At 41.2% G+C, this 16,973-nt stretch overlaps 1 protein-coding gene across 1 annotated transcript; it reads left to right on the top strand.

Moving 5' to 3' along the window:
• The first annotated feature begins 4,733 nt into the window (after positions 1-4,733).
• c1qtnf4 (C1q and TNF related 4) lies at positions 4,734-10,548 on the top strand. Its single transcript, XM_084727741.1, has 2 exons — positions 4,734-5,092; positions 7,424-10,548. The coding sequence occupies exons 1-2, from the start codon at positions 4,736-4,738 to the stop codon at positions 8,240-8,242; spliced, it is 1,176 nt and encodes a 391-aa protein (XP_084583867.1). The 5' UTR covers positions 4,734-4,735; the 3' UTR covers positions 8,243-10,548.
• Positions 10,549-16,973: the final 6,425 nt, after the last annotated feature.

Genomic DNA, 16,973 nt, shown 5'->3' with positions numbered 1-16,973 from the left:
GCTGTGGAAGGATAAATACTTGGACCTCAATTTTCCTGAAGGAGCAAAAGTAAATTTGGACGAGAAAAAAAAGCTTTTCAGTAATGAAGAAGGGTTTTTTATGTTTTTTTTATGATTTATTCATCATCCAAACTGGACAATAATTTTTACTTTATGAAAACAATATGAATAATATTAGAGCCTGTGGTTTGTGCTGTAATTCCCATCTCCGCGGGTGGATGCATGCTGCAGTCTGCTCCTTTTATTTTATCTTTAAATCTATAAACCGTTATTCATGCCTTCATCACTACAGTCGGTTAAATTACTGTAATTTGTTGCTCTCTGGCACCACATTCAGTTTATTCAAATCTGTGCTGCCAGATTTTTGACTCAGACTAAGAAACATCTCACCAATCGTGGCTTTCTGTTGCTTTGAGAATTGATTTGAGGATATTAATGATTACTTACGAAGGCCTGAGAGGTCTTGCAGATCTTTTAGTGCCCTATGTCCCGTCCCACTCCCTGAGATTCTTGGATGCGTCACTGCTGACTGTTTCTTGGTCCAGATTTGGACTCAAAGGTGATCAATCCGACTGAGACTGTGGAATCCTGCAAACTGTGACTCATCATTTAATCACTTTTAAAAAGAAACTTTTTTTAAATGGCTTTTCATTGATTTCATAGTTTTATTCCACTGGGTTGCAGCAGCTGGTCTTTACTAAGCCTTGTCTTAACTTCTGAGTCAGTGTTCGTCTTAACATTGGTTGCACCAACCAGACTTAAGCCTAGTCTTAACTATGCCTGGTCTTAGCAGTGCATGTGCAGGCTGTTGCCTAGCTGTGTGCGTTGCTTAGCATATGTTGTTAACAGTATTCCACTGTCCTGCTGATTTTTGGCTAATCATTTCTAATTTGTGGCAACATTATGGGGGGATTAAACATAAAATAGGTGGACAGATGTTAATGTGTTTCAGCTGATTTCACCACTGAACTCACAACATCCCCAGACTCTTTTAAAAACTCGTGTGATTTTGAGAGTTGTTGAGTGAGGAGGAACTTAATAAACTTTGTCTTTATAAACCTACTGTGACAAATTCTTTGGGCCTTCTTGTACATTCTGTACATGGTATTTAATTCTCATGTCTGATGTTATGTCTGTCTGAATCACATTTATTTCCCACCTGTATTACTTTAATTATATTTCACACAGTTCTGAAGAACAACACATTTCTGTGAGCTTTCTTGGTAAAGAACAGAAGGTATCTGTGACTACAGGCTGTATATTTCTCTATTAGTCAGGCAAGATTTTGACTTTAAGCCTGCTCCTGACTAGGCTTAAGAATTACACCCGGTCTGAGCAAGACGAAGGCTGAAGCCTTGGTGGTGCAACCATTGTAACCGTTAGATTAGATTGGACTAGTTAAAACCAGCTTAGTTAAGACCAGGCATAGGTCTTGTTGGTACATCTGGCTCCTTGTGTTTTATAATGTGTTTAGTTTTATGGCTCTTACTTTCTTTTTGTTTTAAATACGTTTTGTTTTATAGTTATTTTATTTTTATTACTATTGGTCAACACTTTAATATCAAGGGTCCATAATTTCATGGTAAATAGGTAGTGATTACTAAGTAATATATTTTAAATTTCTTAAAAATTACCCACAAATTACCTCCAAATGACCTACTACTACTACTACTAGTAGTAGTAGTAGTAGTAGTAGCAGTAGTAGTAGTAGTAGCAGTAGTAGTAGTATTTCTTCTTACTATTATTATCATTATTATTGTCCCATAAGATTAACTAATCAGTCACTAAAAAGGTGCTGATGGACTGATACTAATTTTGCCATCTGATAAAAAGAAAACCCTCTGCATGGACACATCTGCCGTGTTTTTTGTTTTTGAAAAGCCTCCTCTCTCCTCTGAGATGCATTTAACTGACTGGAACATCCTCGATGATGGTGGATCTCAGTCAGTTTCTGGGTCACAGGCTGGAGGGCGGGCGAGCGGACAGTAAGCTGAATAAGCTGAAAGGAAAGCAAGTAAAATATAGTTAATACCTGGACTTTACTAACTGCTGAAGCCTGAGGACGAGGGGCGAAACATCTTTAAGACTACATCAGCAAATCCAGTTGCTTTACACAACCTACTTCTTGACATCATTTTTGAGGAGATTAAGGAGCTGTCCCACCTCTAAATGCTGTCTCATACATTTTCTTTCCTTTTCTGTTATCCTCGTGCAGGTTGATAACCTGCGGAGCACACTGACCACGGTGGAGGCAGCTCCTCTGGGCGCGGTATCTCTGTACATGATCTGCCGTGTCTTTTTGTTGTCGGGGTGCTTTGAGAGCGCTGACAGCTCCACCTGAGTGTGTCTGCGTCCTGCTGGTTCATTAGAGGAGGACAATGAGACAATGAGAGCGCCTGTCTCTGCTAATAAAGGACACATTAATACCTCCTCTGCTGAGAGCGATCTGCTTGAATGACTCAAACACAGCACGGGGATTGTGTGTTTGTGTTCTATCTTTTTGGTACATTTGCTGAGGCCTCTTTTTGTCATGAGCAATTTATGCACAATGGAGCAATATTCTTGCTCCATTGTGTGAGCATTGTCTGTCTGTGTGTGAGGTTTTTGGTGTTTTACCTCCAAAATTGTGCTCACAATTGCTCATGAACTTGCTTCACTGAAGAGGTGAAGCTTTGTTGTTGTTGTTGTATGCCCACATTTCTCTCAGACGAGGCATTTTTATTCAGGTGTTGTTTATCGAACCTCAGTACTTCTTTGGCACTGACTAAAATGTGCCTGCAGCGTGAGGCATCAAAGCTGTAATGAACCAAAAGCTGGTATTCAGTGTGCGTACTTATTCTTTGATGGGATCATTCCTGATTTAAATCAATTTATTTCCAGTTTCACACATTGTTGCATCCCCTCTCTCTCCCCATGTTTCCTGTCTCTTTCTACTTTTAAACTATATATGTCTATTTACATGTTATACATCCTACTTACATGTTTCAAACAATCCTCGCCAAAGCAGGGTTTAGTCTCCCTGTTAGGAAAATAAAAATCAGCAGTTAAGTTCAGCAGTGCTGTGGTTTGACTACAGATACACTGATCTGTAATGACCAGAGATGAGCAGTGAAGTATGAAATGATGTGATGAGACTGGGATTTTATTTTCTGGAGATGAATGGAAATGTGAGACTTATTACAGATATTATTGCAAAAGTTACAATCAATGAGCTGCAAAATGAACACAGTCCTCCGGCGTGTATTAGGTCTTGGTATCGATGTTGTGTTACATCAAGTTGTTTAATGAAATGTATTAAATCCCCTTTAGGGGCATCAGGAGAGGGACAGACATGTGAGAGATGAGTCGAAAATGATCACAGCAGAAAAAGAGGTGATACACGTTCGTTTCCCAGCTTCCTCGTCACTTATTAGCAGAAGTGAGACCAAAGATCACAGTGGACAAAACACCAGATAACATCTGCCTTTTGTCTTCAGTAGAATAGAATGGAGTTACGATGGCCCAGCAATAAAAACTGTTTTTGAGTCTGTTTGTTTGGCTTTTTATGCACCTGTACCGCCTTTCGGAGGGCAGGAGTTTAAACAGGTGCTGTCCGGGGTGAGAGGGGTCTGCTGGAGATGTCTTAAAGTGAGGGCAGAGGGCAGCTGATGGTTCTCTGGCCTGTCTTTATTACCCTCTGCAGAGCTCTCCTGTCTGCTGCTGAGCAGCGTACCACACTGTGATGAAGTGAGCCTGCACCCTCTCAATGGTGGAGAGAAAAAGAGGGCAACAGCAGCTTCTCGGAAAGTGCAGTCTCAGTAGTCATGGGTATTTATTGGCTTCAGATTTGATCAGCACTGAGGCCTCTGTCTGTAACTTCTGCGACTCTTTTGCGCCTGTCCATATACATGTGCTCGGTTTGACTCAGCACGTCAGCCCAGCACAGCGGAGGTTGCACCTATTTGGAGGTGTGTATTTGGACAAGCTTGTCTTGGGTCAAGCGGCTGTAACAGGGTGGACAAGCGCAATCTACTAGCAATGCAAAAGGAGTGAATCACCTATTTATATCTGGTTTACCCACATTTGAAAAACCTGCGAATAAGAGCGAATTTTGGTTTAAAAACAGCAAGTCATTGCTTTGCAAGTCACACATAAAGGTAAAGCATCAGGCTACAAGAAATTTTCAATAGGAGCTGGCATCATGAAGCCAGAGACTGACACCTGACACTTGTTACTGCATGAAAGTTGAGCTGGCCTCAACTTTTTCCAGCACTCAGTGACAATGTAGCCGGCCACGTTTGGCTGTTCTGTAACTGTGTCGTCGGTAATTTGAATATACAATATGTCTTAAGTCTTTGCACTGGTGGAAGGTATCAAGTGCATTGTATTTTCAAGTCAAAAATCCAAGTGAAGTCATTGGTGTTAAAATCCAAGATGAGTTGCAAGTCTTTTTGGATTTTGTCAAGTCTAAAGTAATCAAATTTGTGACTTCAGTCCAAGCCATGTGGCTCAAATGCCCACCTTTGTTCATTAGTTACCTTTGCCACCAATATGCCACAGCAAATTCTTTGTAAGTGAAAACTTACCTGGCAATAAAACCGTTTCTGATTCTGATTCTTAAAAATCAAACTTTCTTCATGTCCTGCTCTGAAACAAAGACATGTCATGTCTCACCTGCAGTATTTAAAGATCTGAGGATGTACTTTCATGTGGCCAAAATGACAACAATGTCTCAATTTTTGTTTCTGCAGATACAATGCTGCTCCCAGCAAGCCTGCTGATCGGCCTGCTGTGCCTGAGCCATGCGGGCGGTGCGTGGGGTTTCGCCCGTCTGCTGGATGATGTGGAGCTGCGCTCGGCTTTCTCTGTTGCACGCACCAACAGCATGGAGGGCGGGCCCAAGATGACTGTGACCTTTGACACTGTTTACGTCAACATTGGTGGGGATTTTGATCCCAAGGCCGGCTTGCTGCGCTGCCGTATCCCTGGAGCCTACTACTTCTCCTTCACAGTGGGGAAGTTTCCGCACAAAGACCTGTCTGTGATGCTGATGAAGAACAGGAACGAGGTGCAGGCCATCGTGTACGAGGAAAACGCTGGAGAGGAAAGGAAGGTAGGCACCAGACCTCAGAATCATAGCCCATCTCTAATTTTGTCAGCAATACATATTTTTTGTTACCAGTGATATTTATTAAGGTTTTGTTCCATGGAACAGGACCTTAATTAGTGTCACTGGTAACTGGAATAATGCTGCCATGAAAAAGGTGTATTCAGTGAGTTTGAGCGTCTATTCTTATGAATGGCTGTTTCCTGGTTTGAGCTCCAACCAAGCCAATAAGAGCATTTGAAGGAGGAAATTATCTGACTGGCACTGGTGATATTCTATATTTTTTATTGTCAACAAATCCCATGAAAAGACCAAAACCAACAATGAATGTATCTACTAACACATATTGTGTGTATCTCAGCCTGGTTTATCTTCTTATCTTCTTCCTGCTGCTGCAAATACTCATCAGAACGCCAAATGTGGATTAATCCACTGCTGAAAATAGTCTCAAACAAAGGTGCAACGGTATTTTCTCCTGTTTTAAGCAACATTTGCCAACAACTACAGTGACCAGCTGTTCTAGGAAATCACTGAACCTTTTGTTAAGATGAAACTATATATTTGAGAGGTGTTTTTAAAGATTTGCCAGAGCAGGATCGGAAGGTCAGAAAGTACTGAGAGACGAATTAACACATTGCTGTTGTTTTCAAAGGATTTGTTGAAAAGTGAAACAAATATAGAATAATGAGAGAGTTTCCTTTAAACTCAGTCTCTCATGTGTCGGTTGGGCAAGTGTCCACACTGACTGGTGATAAATGATAGTAAATGCATAACAAGAAGGTTATATTAGACTGAGTGTTGGAACAGTAATGAAGTAATTCTTAACTTTGGACAGCCAGGCTATTTCTCCCTGCTTCAAGTCTTTGTGCAAAGTCAGAGTTCCCAGTTGGACATGCCCTGAAGTGCGCAAAAAATGCCAAAATCTAAGATGTGTGCTCAATGCATCAATAGTTAGTGAAAGCTGTAGTGTTGTCTTTTGTGTCTCAATAAATCAGTCATACCCACAATACTGTCCAACTGCTACGCATCTGTAGACATGTTGCTACAGTGTTGTATGCAAAATGCCATGTAATGCATTGTTATCAAATGGTGTTGCTAATAATGGCTAACCTGGCAAGAGCAAATCCCACTTCCCACATCCTTAGCACAACAAAGGATTTCCTGGAAGCGTCCATCTTGGTTTTCTAACTTGTTGCACTGGATTGCGGTCAACACGGTTGTGACATTATTCCTAGCTCTAACCTCCGAGATAAATGGGATGCAGCATTACTGCACTGCCATGAAAGTAATATTGAGCTTCTTAAATAACTCTCAGCCAGCAAGCAAATCCCAAAATGTCTTTTGACATGTCCCAGTGAGCATTTTTCTAATGAACGTTTAAAGGACAACTATGAAAAGACATTCAGAATTGGTTCAAAAGTGAAAGTTTTTAACCCATTATTTGAAGACGTTGATTGAACATTAATATTTAAAGCATATTTCACAGAGATTTGCAACAGTGACCTTTTTCATCATGCAGTGCAGTAATAACCTCTCGTCAATTTGGCCCCTCACTAAGATACTGTATCCAAATTTCTCAGTTGAAAGTCAGTCACACAGGATTCAAACCCCAGTTGCCTTTTCACATCATCCAACACACCTTGCCGTTCATTGGAGGCTCTTTTATGTTACATCCCAGTACATATCCCAGAGTAGTGGAAGCTGTAAAACGCCTAAGATTAGAACTTTAAGTGGGCCTGAAAAGTTGAGCCCAACAAGGCCCAAGCCCAATAAGATTCTATCCGAAAGTGACCTTGGAAACTTCCTGTTGGCAGCACAACCTATATAGACCACATTTCACCTACCAGTGTAATATGACTTTGGATAAATATCTTCAAAGTAATCAATATTGTATTTCTTTCATCCTACAACTGAGAAATTATTAAACAAATTTGTATTTTGTGACACAGCAATATTAATTGCATTTTAGCCTGTTGAAAAGTGGCCAAAAAGAGGTCCTAGAAAATTGACATTGAAATCTCTCAGTCAAATCAGCCTCTGGTCCAAATAATGGCTGAATTCTGTTTCAGGTTGGATTCTTCTCTCTAAGGAAATGTTAACAAAGGTCTTTTATCATGTCAAAGCTCTCCAACCACCTTACAGTACAATATGGCTGTTGTCACAAATGTTGTGTTTGTGTTGAGTTGGTGAATGAAAGCAGAACAGAGGGGATTACACAGAAAATTCCCCTGAAAGAAGAGCTGCGTGAGGCAGATGATCGGATTATGTTTGGTGTCGGTGCCTTGATGTGAAACCTGGATGTGACTCTGGGGTAATCAAGTCTGCTTCACTCCTCAGGTGCAGAGCCAGAGCGTCATGCTGCAGCTGGAGTTCGGGGACACCGTCTGGCTACGTCTCCATGGTGACCCTCGCTACGCGCTCTACAGCAACACCGGACACTACACCACCTTCAACGGTTACCTCGTCTACCCCGACACTTACGGCTACCAGACGCACCACCACCAGCACCATCCTGCCTTCAACTCCCAGCAGCCCGAGCGAGAGAACATCCCCCTGTTGGACGGTAACCAGGCGACGGAGCACATCAGGCCTGGAATAAGAGACACGGTGGAGGAGAAGGAGCTCCAACATAGGGAGGAGGAGGAAGACGACGAGGATGATGATGAAGAGGACGACCAGAGATCTGCCTTCTCAGTGGGGCGCACCCAAAGCATCGTGGGAGTCGACCAAGTGGGCATGCCACAGCACCAGCCGGTCAGCTTCGACACAGCGTTCGTCAACATCGGAGAAGACTTTAACGTGACGGAGGGCGTGTTCACCTGCCGCATTCCCGGCGCCTACTACTTCTCTTTCAACGTGGGCAAGCTGCCGCAGAAGACGCTGTCTGTCAAACTGATGAAGAACCGTCTGGAGGTGCAGGCAATGATCTACGACGACAGCCAGGGCGAGAAAGCGCTGCAGAGTCAGAGCTTGATGCTGTCGCTGAAACCAGGTGACACAGTCTGGCTGTACTCCCACCAGAGAGACGGCTTCGGGGCCTACAGCAACCACGCCAAGTACATCACCTTCACCGGCTTCCTGGTTTATCCAGACTTCCCCACCGCCGCCACCACTACCACCACCTCCAGCCAGTCATATGCAGACAAGAAGCCCTAGCTGCTGCACGGAGCTACGGACTGAACATTGTGGGAGGAATTCATGCAAAGTGGAAGAGTCCAGGAAAAGTGTTTGGTGGTTTCTGAGTTGTTAATTAAAGTTGCTGCGTGTTCGTCTTTGAAGCTTCCTCTTCATATGAATTCCCTCGCAAAGTCACAAGGACCTTGGACCGAGTCCAGAGCTTAAATGAAAATCTCTTCAATTTACAGCTAATGGCTTCCCAGGATATGACTTCATCGCACTCAAATGTGGAACATTGAATGACAGTAATGTGAACTCTAATTGAATATTTCACTCTGTAATGAAAACCCTGTCATTACCTGCTCACCTCTGTGTCAGATGAACTCTCGTTTAGGTTTGTACGACCACTGAAGCGCACCAGGAGTTCTCTATTGCACTTCTGTGTGATTGGGATTCCAAAAAAATATTCTATGTCCACTGTTAGTACATCATGATTAAAGTATTTTACACTCAAATGATTGCATTATGGGTGCAAAAGTTGAGACACATCCTCTAGTATGATTCAGTCTGATTAGCAGGCTGAAAGAAAATGATGATTAAAAAATGTTGATTCATATTTTATGCTCTTTTTTTTAACTGTAAGCCAGGCTCATTAACTGCAGTAGAAGGGGAACTGACCTTTTGCTAAACCCCTCCAAAGAACAACAATCTGTGATTAGGTATCGCAGGCCTGTCAAGTTTTGGATTTCTCTACATGTTGAAGCTGTGTTCATTGGGCTCTAAGCAATTTTCTGTGTCCCAAGAGTTTGAAAGGTTGCATCTTTTTCCTTGTCATTCAAAAACATTAGCAACAGTGTGGGAGAAGGCTTTACTGTGATTCCAGTACTTTTGGAACTAATGTTACTAATGAAAGTAATTACTGTTTCATATTAGATAATGCAATTACAACTACTTACTGTTTACTCTTTACTTTTGACTTTGAAAATAATGGAAAACTGCAGAGAATAGCAGACAAATGCAGGCTGTTTCCTGGGTTTTCCAGTTGATCCAACATCACTCGACCTTAGGTGATGGTTGAGAGACAGTTCATTTTCATCGTTGTAATGTTTCTAAAACAAATTGGCATCATATAATTAGTATTCACTATTGTAGCTTGGTTAACATACATCAAATAGCCTATGAGATTCTACTAAATCTTACTGTCTAACCCGAGGAAATACAAGTGTAGTTTACTGCTAGGAACTCTAGTCATTTTTGCCCTCTAGTGGTTGGGAGAATTAAGAGTTTCTATCAGTGATAATGGGTGCAATGATAGATAAAATCTGACGGTTTTAACTAAATTAATTTAATTACACTAAAATAATATAGCTATATGTGCATTTATTGGAGAATTAAAACAGACATCCAGAAGTAATGCAAAAGTTACTTTTCTGTGACTAATTACTTTTATAGGCAATAATTGGCAAAGTAATCTAATTGCTTATGAGAGAAGTAGCTAGCAACTGTAACTAAAGACTAAATTTCCGTCACTTGCCTAACACTGACGAGGAACTTCTTTTTAAACTTCCTCTCTGTCTTTATCTGCCATGAGCTGCAAAAGTTAGCATGTTCGGCTAACTAGCTTAGTACCTAGTCAGCTGGAGACGGACTTCTCAGCTGACTCAAGGAACTTAAGCATTAGCATTAGCTTACATTAGCTAGCTGCTGGGGTGACCAGGTCCCAACAAACCACATGTGGGGCAAATAACATGGGGTACACGTTACCAACACTGAGGGGTATAATATTAAAAAATAAATGTATATTTTGCCCATTAGCTCGTAGTATCTTTATGTTTTGCCCTCTGCTTGATTCAGTAGCACAGAGTAGACAATAGATAGGTAGTTTAGCAGTCTTTGCTGTAGCTGTATTTTCTTTTAAATAGAGTAGTTTCCATTATTTTCCTCTGCAAAGCTTGTGACTTTGTGTTGACTTGAAATTTTTCCCGTTGGGCGTAGTGTAGGCAGCAAAGACAGTGACAGGTTAACCTGTACTTGACCCACATGTGCACAGTTTGACTGACATGAAGTACAGTCCTCCTGATTGCAGTCTCCCCTGCTTTCTACACAGCCATCGGATAAAATCCTGATTTTAGAAAATAATAGTGACTTTTGAAAACTAGAGCTAATAAAAATCTCAGACAAGAGATACATGTGCTATGGAGGGGGACACCTGGTCACCCTACTAGCTACGCTTATAAAATCTGCAAGCGAGAGTCATCATTTTAGCCGACAAAATCCACAGTCATCAACTAGAAATAAGAAGCTGCTCTTGTTTTCTTCTTTGCGAAATTGAAGACAAGTGTTTCAAAAATGACTGCCAATTTTGGTGTTAAATCTGCCACCATTATCACTTTAAACTGCATGTGTGAGATTGGAAAGTTTGACAGGCATAGCAACAGTAACTAAGGAGGGCGGGGCTTAGCGAAGGGCCAGTTTCTACATTTTGAACTTGAGTTTCGACGGACACGAAGGTGAGGAGATAATGTTGAAAAGTTTAAGTGAAATATTTCTGTAAGTGCATTTGTTCTCCTTGTCAAAGACTCGGTGTTTCTGCTCGTATGTAAAAAAAGTCACTTTACTTTCTTTATGTCTTTAGAGGCATGTGAAAACAATATGAACAGTGTGTTTTGTGTCAAAATGAGTCTCTCTTTTCTTCATTTTTTTCGACCTGAAACTCGGCCACAGCGGGAGTCAGAGGGCAACAGGACAAAACTGACACGGTTTTGGGAGAGTGCAGACTGCGTAACCATCCTGTACTGTTGACCACATGCCACTTCTGGGCCTGCGGGAGTCTGGACCATAATTTGATTTCTAATTCTAGCAGCGTTTAATTCATTTCTTCAGATGGCGACCACTGTGGGGAAAATTGAATTGCTTCTCCCGGGCCACTGTAATATGCATGTCTGTTTAATTTCACACCGCCGGGAGAAAGATGATGCTGTTCAAATTGTGATGAACCTCGACTTTATGAAATCACCTTCTCTGGTGGAGAGTGAAGTGATGCTTCAGTGTGATTGAACATTTACAGTTTTTTATTAGAGTTAACTGGATGCGAATTTCTGAGAAGTAAGGTACTGGTATATACACATCGGCGTACTGCGAGGAGGCCAATTTGCTTTTTAAAAAACTGATTTAAAGAAAAGCATAATTCACTGAAGTTTTTGGTTTAATGAATTTAAATTATAATATATTGGACTGTAATTTTAAATGGATGGTTATAGAAGTGGTGAGTGGTGTTCAAAGCATTGAAATTTTAAATTTAAGTTCTACCAATCAATATTTTTGTAATAACAATGGACCAATGACTATGTGTAACATGAAAGGGGTTGCTTGTAGAGACGAACATTTTCTCAGCTCTATGGAGCAATTTTGCATCTTTTATCTTAATGTTTTGGTTTCACAGCCCAGAATTTGTCTGTTTTGGTTCACTCTCACTGCTCTCCTCAACTTTGTTTTCAGCCAAAAACGAGAAAACAGAAGAAAGCTCTGCTAAATCCAATAAACGCTTCCTACGCATCACCAAATGATAGAGAGTTAGTAATTAGCTGCTGAACATTGTGAAGCGGGTCACCAGAAGATCACCAAGAGGGGAGAGAAAAAGAAAAAAAACAGCAAAGCACTACAAACTGAAGTTTCTTTTCTGGATATTTATTTCTGTTTTACTTTCCTCAGATGAAATGCTGAAGATTTTCACCTTTTCAGACTTTAGAAGTCTTAGAAGGGACGGTATACAACCTGTGGTAAGAGGTCACAGATAGGCACTGTTAATTGCACTGGTTCCCAGTTTGAGGGTGTGGAGCCCATAGGGGTTTCCAAGATAAATGAGAAATAATCTGAGAGGCAAGAAAAATCACTATTATGTCCACAGTGAGGTCATTAACCTGCACAAAGTGGCCAGAAGTAGACAAAAAAGGTTGGAAACTGTTTCCTAATGGTGTGTTCACAGCAAACAGGAAGGGAGTATTTGATGCAAAGTGATTACATGCAAAGTCAACAAGGTTAAATTTAAGTTTTGCATGACACAATCACAAAAACCTTTCAGCGCTGACATTCTCTGTCCTTGTCTAAACCTGATCGATCCAAACTCCATTCTGAAAAGAAGCCTTTTGAAGGTTGTTTGCTTGTCGTCTTGTGGACAGACCTGACAAAGCATGAATTCAGATTGACGATGTAATTATTTCAGCATTGTTTTAATGCATTTATTGCAATTAAATCACAACAGAATCTATGTTTATGTTGGGTTCATAATGTGTAGTAAACCAGATTCATTTATTGATTTTGACTTACTGGACACAGATGGACAGGTGCTCTGCAGCTGAGATGGAAAACCTGTAGCTGAGAAATCAAACAGATCATTAAAGTTTGCACCTCAGGATGACGTTATGAACCCAGACGGTGTTTAGTTGTCAGATGTATCTGGCATTTCCATAACAGGTACAAGGCAGCAGTTATGGTCATTTTGGTCATAGCTGATGACAGAAAGAGACATTGGTTTTTACGGAGACGAGAGCCCCTCCTCCTCTCCACTTTTTCTGGAAGAGCAAATATTTGAAGTTTGATCATTTTTATTTGTTGGTTTTACTCAAACAAGTAACGTGAACCGACACGAATGATCCTGCAGTCATACTCATGCAAGTAGCATGAAAATTAGCTTTGTGTCTGGTGTGAACACACTATAGACCAGTGTTTCCCAACCCTGGTCCTCAAGGCACACTGCCCTGCATGTTTTAGATGTTTCCCTGCTCCAACACACCTGATTCAAATGATCAGCTCATCATCAAGCCTCTGCAGAAGCCTGACAACAACCTGATTATTTGAATCAGGTGTGTTGGAGCAGGGAAACATCTTAAACATGCAGGGCAGTGTGCCTTGAGGACCAGGGTTGGAAAACACTGCTATAGACCCTTTTACAGCTGATGTCATCAAAAAGCTGCACATGCATTTCAGTAACAGAAGTACTGGTCTCCCCCAATCATCCAGATGAGTTATCAAGCTACAAACATTGACCCAGAATGTCTGGCAGTTGCATGTGCAGTTGTCAGAATCGATATTCCACTGGTCGACTCAAGTTGTACAGGATTACGACAGGATCACAACAGTTTCAGAGCAATCGGCGGCGTCTATGGCTGCAAGCTATTAAACGTGTTGATTGGACTGAGGACGCGATCAAGACTGCTCATGTGTGCAGCTCATGTGTGCAATGACAAGCTGTTGTGGTTTGCCATACTTCTGGTGCCAACATGCATGTGCATCTTGTCCATTACTTATAAACTGTAAAAGGGTCTATAAGACCACTGAGCTATTGCATGAACCCACATGGGTTCACACATGCTAAAAAATGTTTCCCTTTAAATTACATGTCAAGAAAAGCTTGTGGGATGATTCTGGACTCTTAGGACATGGTCACACATGTAGGCAAGTGACCATCGCCTGCTGAGCTGGTCACAGTTCACCAAATCTGAGCTGCACGCCAAATGCAAATGCAAATTTGCACGTGTGTGACCTTGCCCTTAGTCCTCTGAAGACCTACATTGGGACTGGAGCAGAGCACAACATCAAAGTTAGGTTTCTCTTTAGATGAAACATCAAAACCTAAAAACAGGTCAAACACCATCAAGATAAACCTGAGAATGTGACCACAGTGTGCAGTCAGAATTTTCTTCCTAGTCATAAACGTGTTCACCTCGCAGTGATCTCTTTGTGCACCAGGGAAACGGTCTGACACCTCCTCTGAAAACTAATAACAGACAGTCAGTCTCAGGCTTCACACTCTCACCAGGCCGCTCTGCACCACAGTGTTACTAATCGACAATTTCCTGTCCCGCATGGCTGCAATCACTTCTAAGAAAGTGACAACATTCTGGACAATGAGATGCTAATTTTTTTTCACAGTATGAAATTATACTGTGAGTGTGCTTCATTTCAGATAATAATGTATTCTGTCACAGTGTAACCCTTGGTGGTTTCTCCATTTCAGCCTCAGTGAGCGAGCAGTGCACGAGGGCGGACGTGTGATTGCTTCGGTTTTACTTTAAAACAGACGTGACCCAGTTGAGTAAATCCGTCTGTGAAGGTGACACCTGTTATCAAGGACTCGTGGACTCAGAAGCACTTGTGTGATGCATGCATATTACTGAAAATACAGTGAATTAAAATGATTCTTTCTCATGATGGCTGAAGAGCTTCACAGGCCCTGTCGACGCCTGTTAACTGTGTATTTTTATTAAGTGAATTATCTGTACAGTAACTGACAATATGTTGGATGTTTCTGGTCTGTGCTTCTTTCTTTCTGATAATCCTGATGAAAGATTGATCATTGTGTATTAGAAACCATGTCAAGCAGACATGGGTCAAAATGTGGGTAGTTATTGCTCGATTCAGTTGACAAAATTAGCGCAAAAGCACAAATCATGATGGAAAACTGACTAAAAGAATATTAGAAACATTTTGGCCCATGTCCTGTTTTCAGTAGTCTGGCTCATGTTGACTCTTTGAAATGTTTTGAGTATTTCTTACATGTAAAATGAATGCTTCAATGAACATGTTTGACAAAATAAAAAACGAGAAATGTACGGGCTGAACCTTTATTGCATCCATGACCTTAAATCAGTGAAAAAAAAAAAAAAAAATCATGAATCTGCAACAGCATTCAGAGAAATTTACAGATGCACATTTTCTCCATTCTTGATTTTGTGTTGTGTGCTGCAGCACCATCTGCTGGATGATTCCAGCATGGTAGATTTGCATGGAAGCAAGAGACTGAACAGAATTAATCTGCAATTATTCCAGATTTCCACAACAAAAGTATAAGGCATCATACCTCATTTAAAGGTTCTGAAAACACATTTTCTTAATTAACTTCCTACTGTGAGGACAGAGACTTAGATCAGCGTTCAACAGTCAGGTCACACAACAGACATTTTGAATTGTCCAAGCAGGAAGAACACAGGTGGACTTAATAACAATAACGACAGCTCAGTTCAATAAAGCGTCCCAGTAACAGTGACAGTGATCCAGCGTGCGTAATAGCAGGACCTCCCCTAAGTGGAGTGCAGCAATCATTAAACACCTGTGAGTTTCCTGCTATGTGGTGTGAAATGTCTGCTGTGCAACTAGTCCATAGACGTTTTTCACAGCAGCCATGTTGACATGAAACAGTAGAGTAAACACAGGGATTACCAGTGATACTAATTAAAGTTCTGTTCCATTCAACAGAGTCAGGCTTCTGATATTAAGCCTGTGCATCATTAACACCTGCGTTCACTCTTACACACCACACACACCCAGTTCAGATGGTGTGCACACGTGTGAACGTGGCTCCAAGATGAGGATCTACAGAGAAGATTGGTGTAAATGACGTCTTTAAATCAACTGGGCATGTTTGGACTTCAGGAGACTTGGATTACACCAGACGGGGAGTATGGAGGCATTTCATGAGCTGTCTCCGGTTGTTTTTTTACATTTGAAAACTGGTCACCATTCATGTTAATTGTTTGAGAGATTCCGCAGTGCTGTTTTCCTGCGAAACTCCAGAAGCGTTTTGTGGATGAAAAAATTAAACCTTCAGTTGCCATGAGGGCGAGTAGATAATGACTGAATTTTCATTTTAGGGTGAACTTTCCCTTTAAAGGGAAAACTGGCCACTGTTCATTTAGACATCCAGTCAGTTTTGATGGCAGCTGTCGCCATTTGAAGCTACATATTCCTCTATTGACCGAGAGATTTCCTGCTCACAGATTTGCAGCAGTCCCTACATGTACCAGGATGCATTGCCAAAACATAGCATTAGGAGGCAAAAATACTCATCTACTACACCCCCTGGCTGCTCAAAGGTGGAGACCAGAAATTCAAACTGTTTTTGCAGGAAGAAAAACAGATTTTGCAGCAGAAACTTCTTACCTCATTTAAAAATCAACATTGACTGGACATCCACATAAAAAGTGCAGAATTTTTCCTTTAATAATACCTAAAGATGTTTTTTTTCTTTGACTGTTGCTTATTTAGTCATAAATTTGTAACATGAAGAAATCTTAAGACGGCAGGTTTTCAGAGGCTCTAATGAGTCTGCTTTATTAGTGTAATGAGTGTTCTTTATTCAAATCTCTTAAATTAGCATAGCATAAAAGGTTTTAACAGATATACTTGATGGAAAAATGTTTATGGACAGCCCTAATCTGGGTCTGTGTAGCCTCATTTCCACTGCAGGGTTCACCTCAAGTCAACTCTGCTCATTTTCAGTTTTCCATTGTGGATAGAACTTCAGTACTTTTTGGCCATTTCTGTCAAAGATGCTTAAAGGTGACATGAAAATCCTGCAGACGGCTGATTGGTCAGAGGGAATCATCACTAGAATGACCATGTGTGCTGCAAGAGCATCAAACCAACCACTTTTAAATAGCCAAGCTAGCAGCAACAGGGAGCACAATTTCTTTGATTCACTCCACAAAACCAAACAGTAGTCACCTGACAAAGTGCAGACGTTCGGTTGCCAATGAAAGAATGAGAAGGAGCTGAAGAGAGCAACGCAAAACAAGATCTGCCAATGAGTCTCAACTGTTGGCTACCAAAGACCATCCCCACAGTGTAGAGAAAAGTTTAAAAAACTTCAGTAACAGAAGTATCGAGGACCACACGGGCCGAAGAGGTTCAAACCGAAATAGTTGGAAGTGATTTGACCAGATGGATGCAGTTTATGGCAATAAAACAGCGAGCGTGTTTTGTTTTGGGCCTC

This window comes from Lutjanus erythropterus, chromosome 1, assembly GCF_056507025.1.
Source record: "Lutjanus erythropterus isolate fLutEry1 chromosome 1, fLutEry1.hap2, whole genome shotgun sequence".
NCBI lineage: Eukaryota > Metazoa > Chordata > Actinopteri > Lutjaniformes > Lutjanidae > Lutjanus > Lutjanus erythropterus.
The sequence above is the reverse complement of the archived record's forward strand: the minus strand, read 5'-3'. Positions and strand labels throughout refer to the sequence as shown.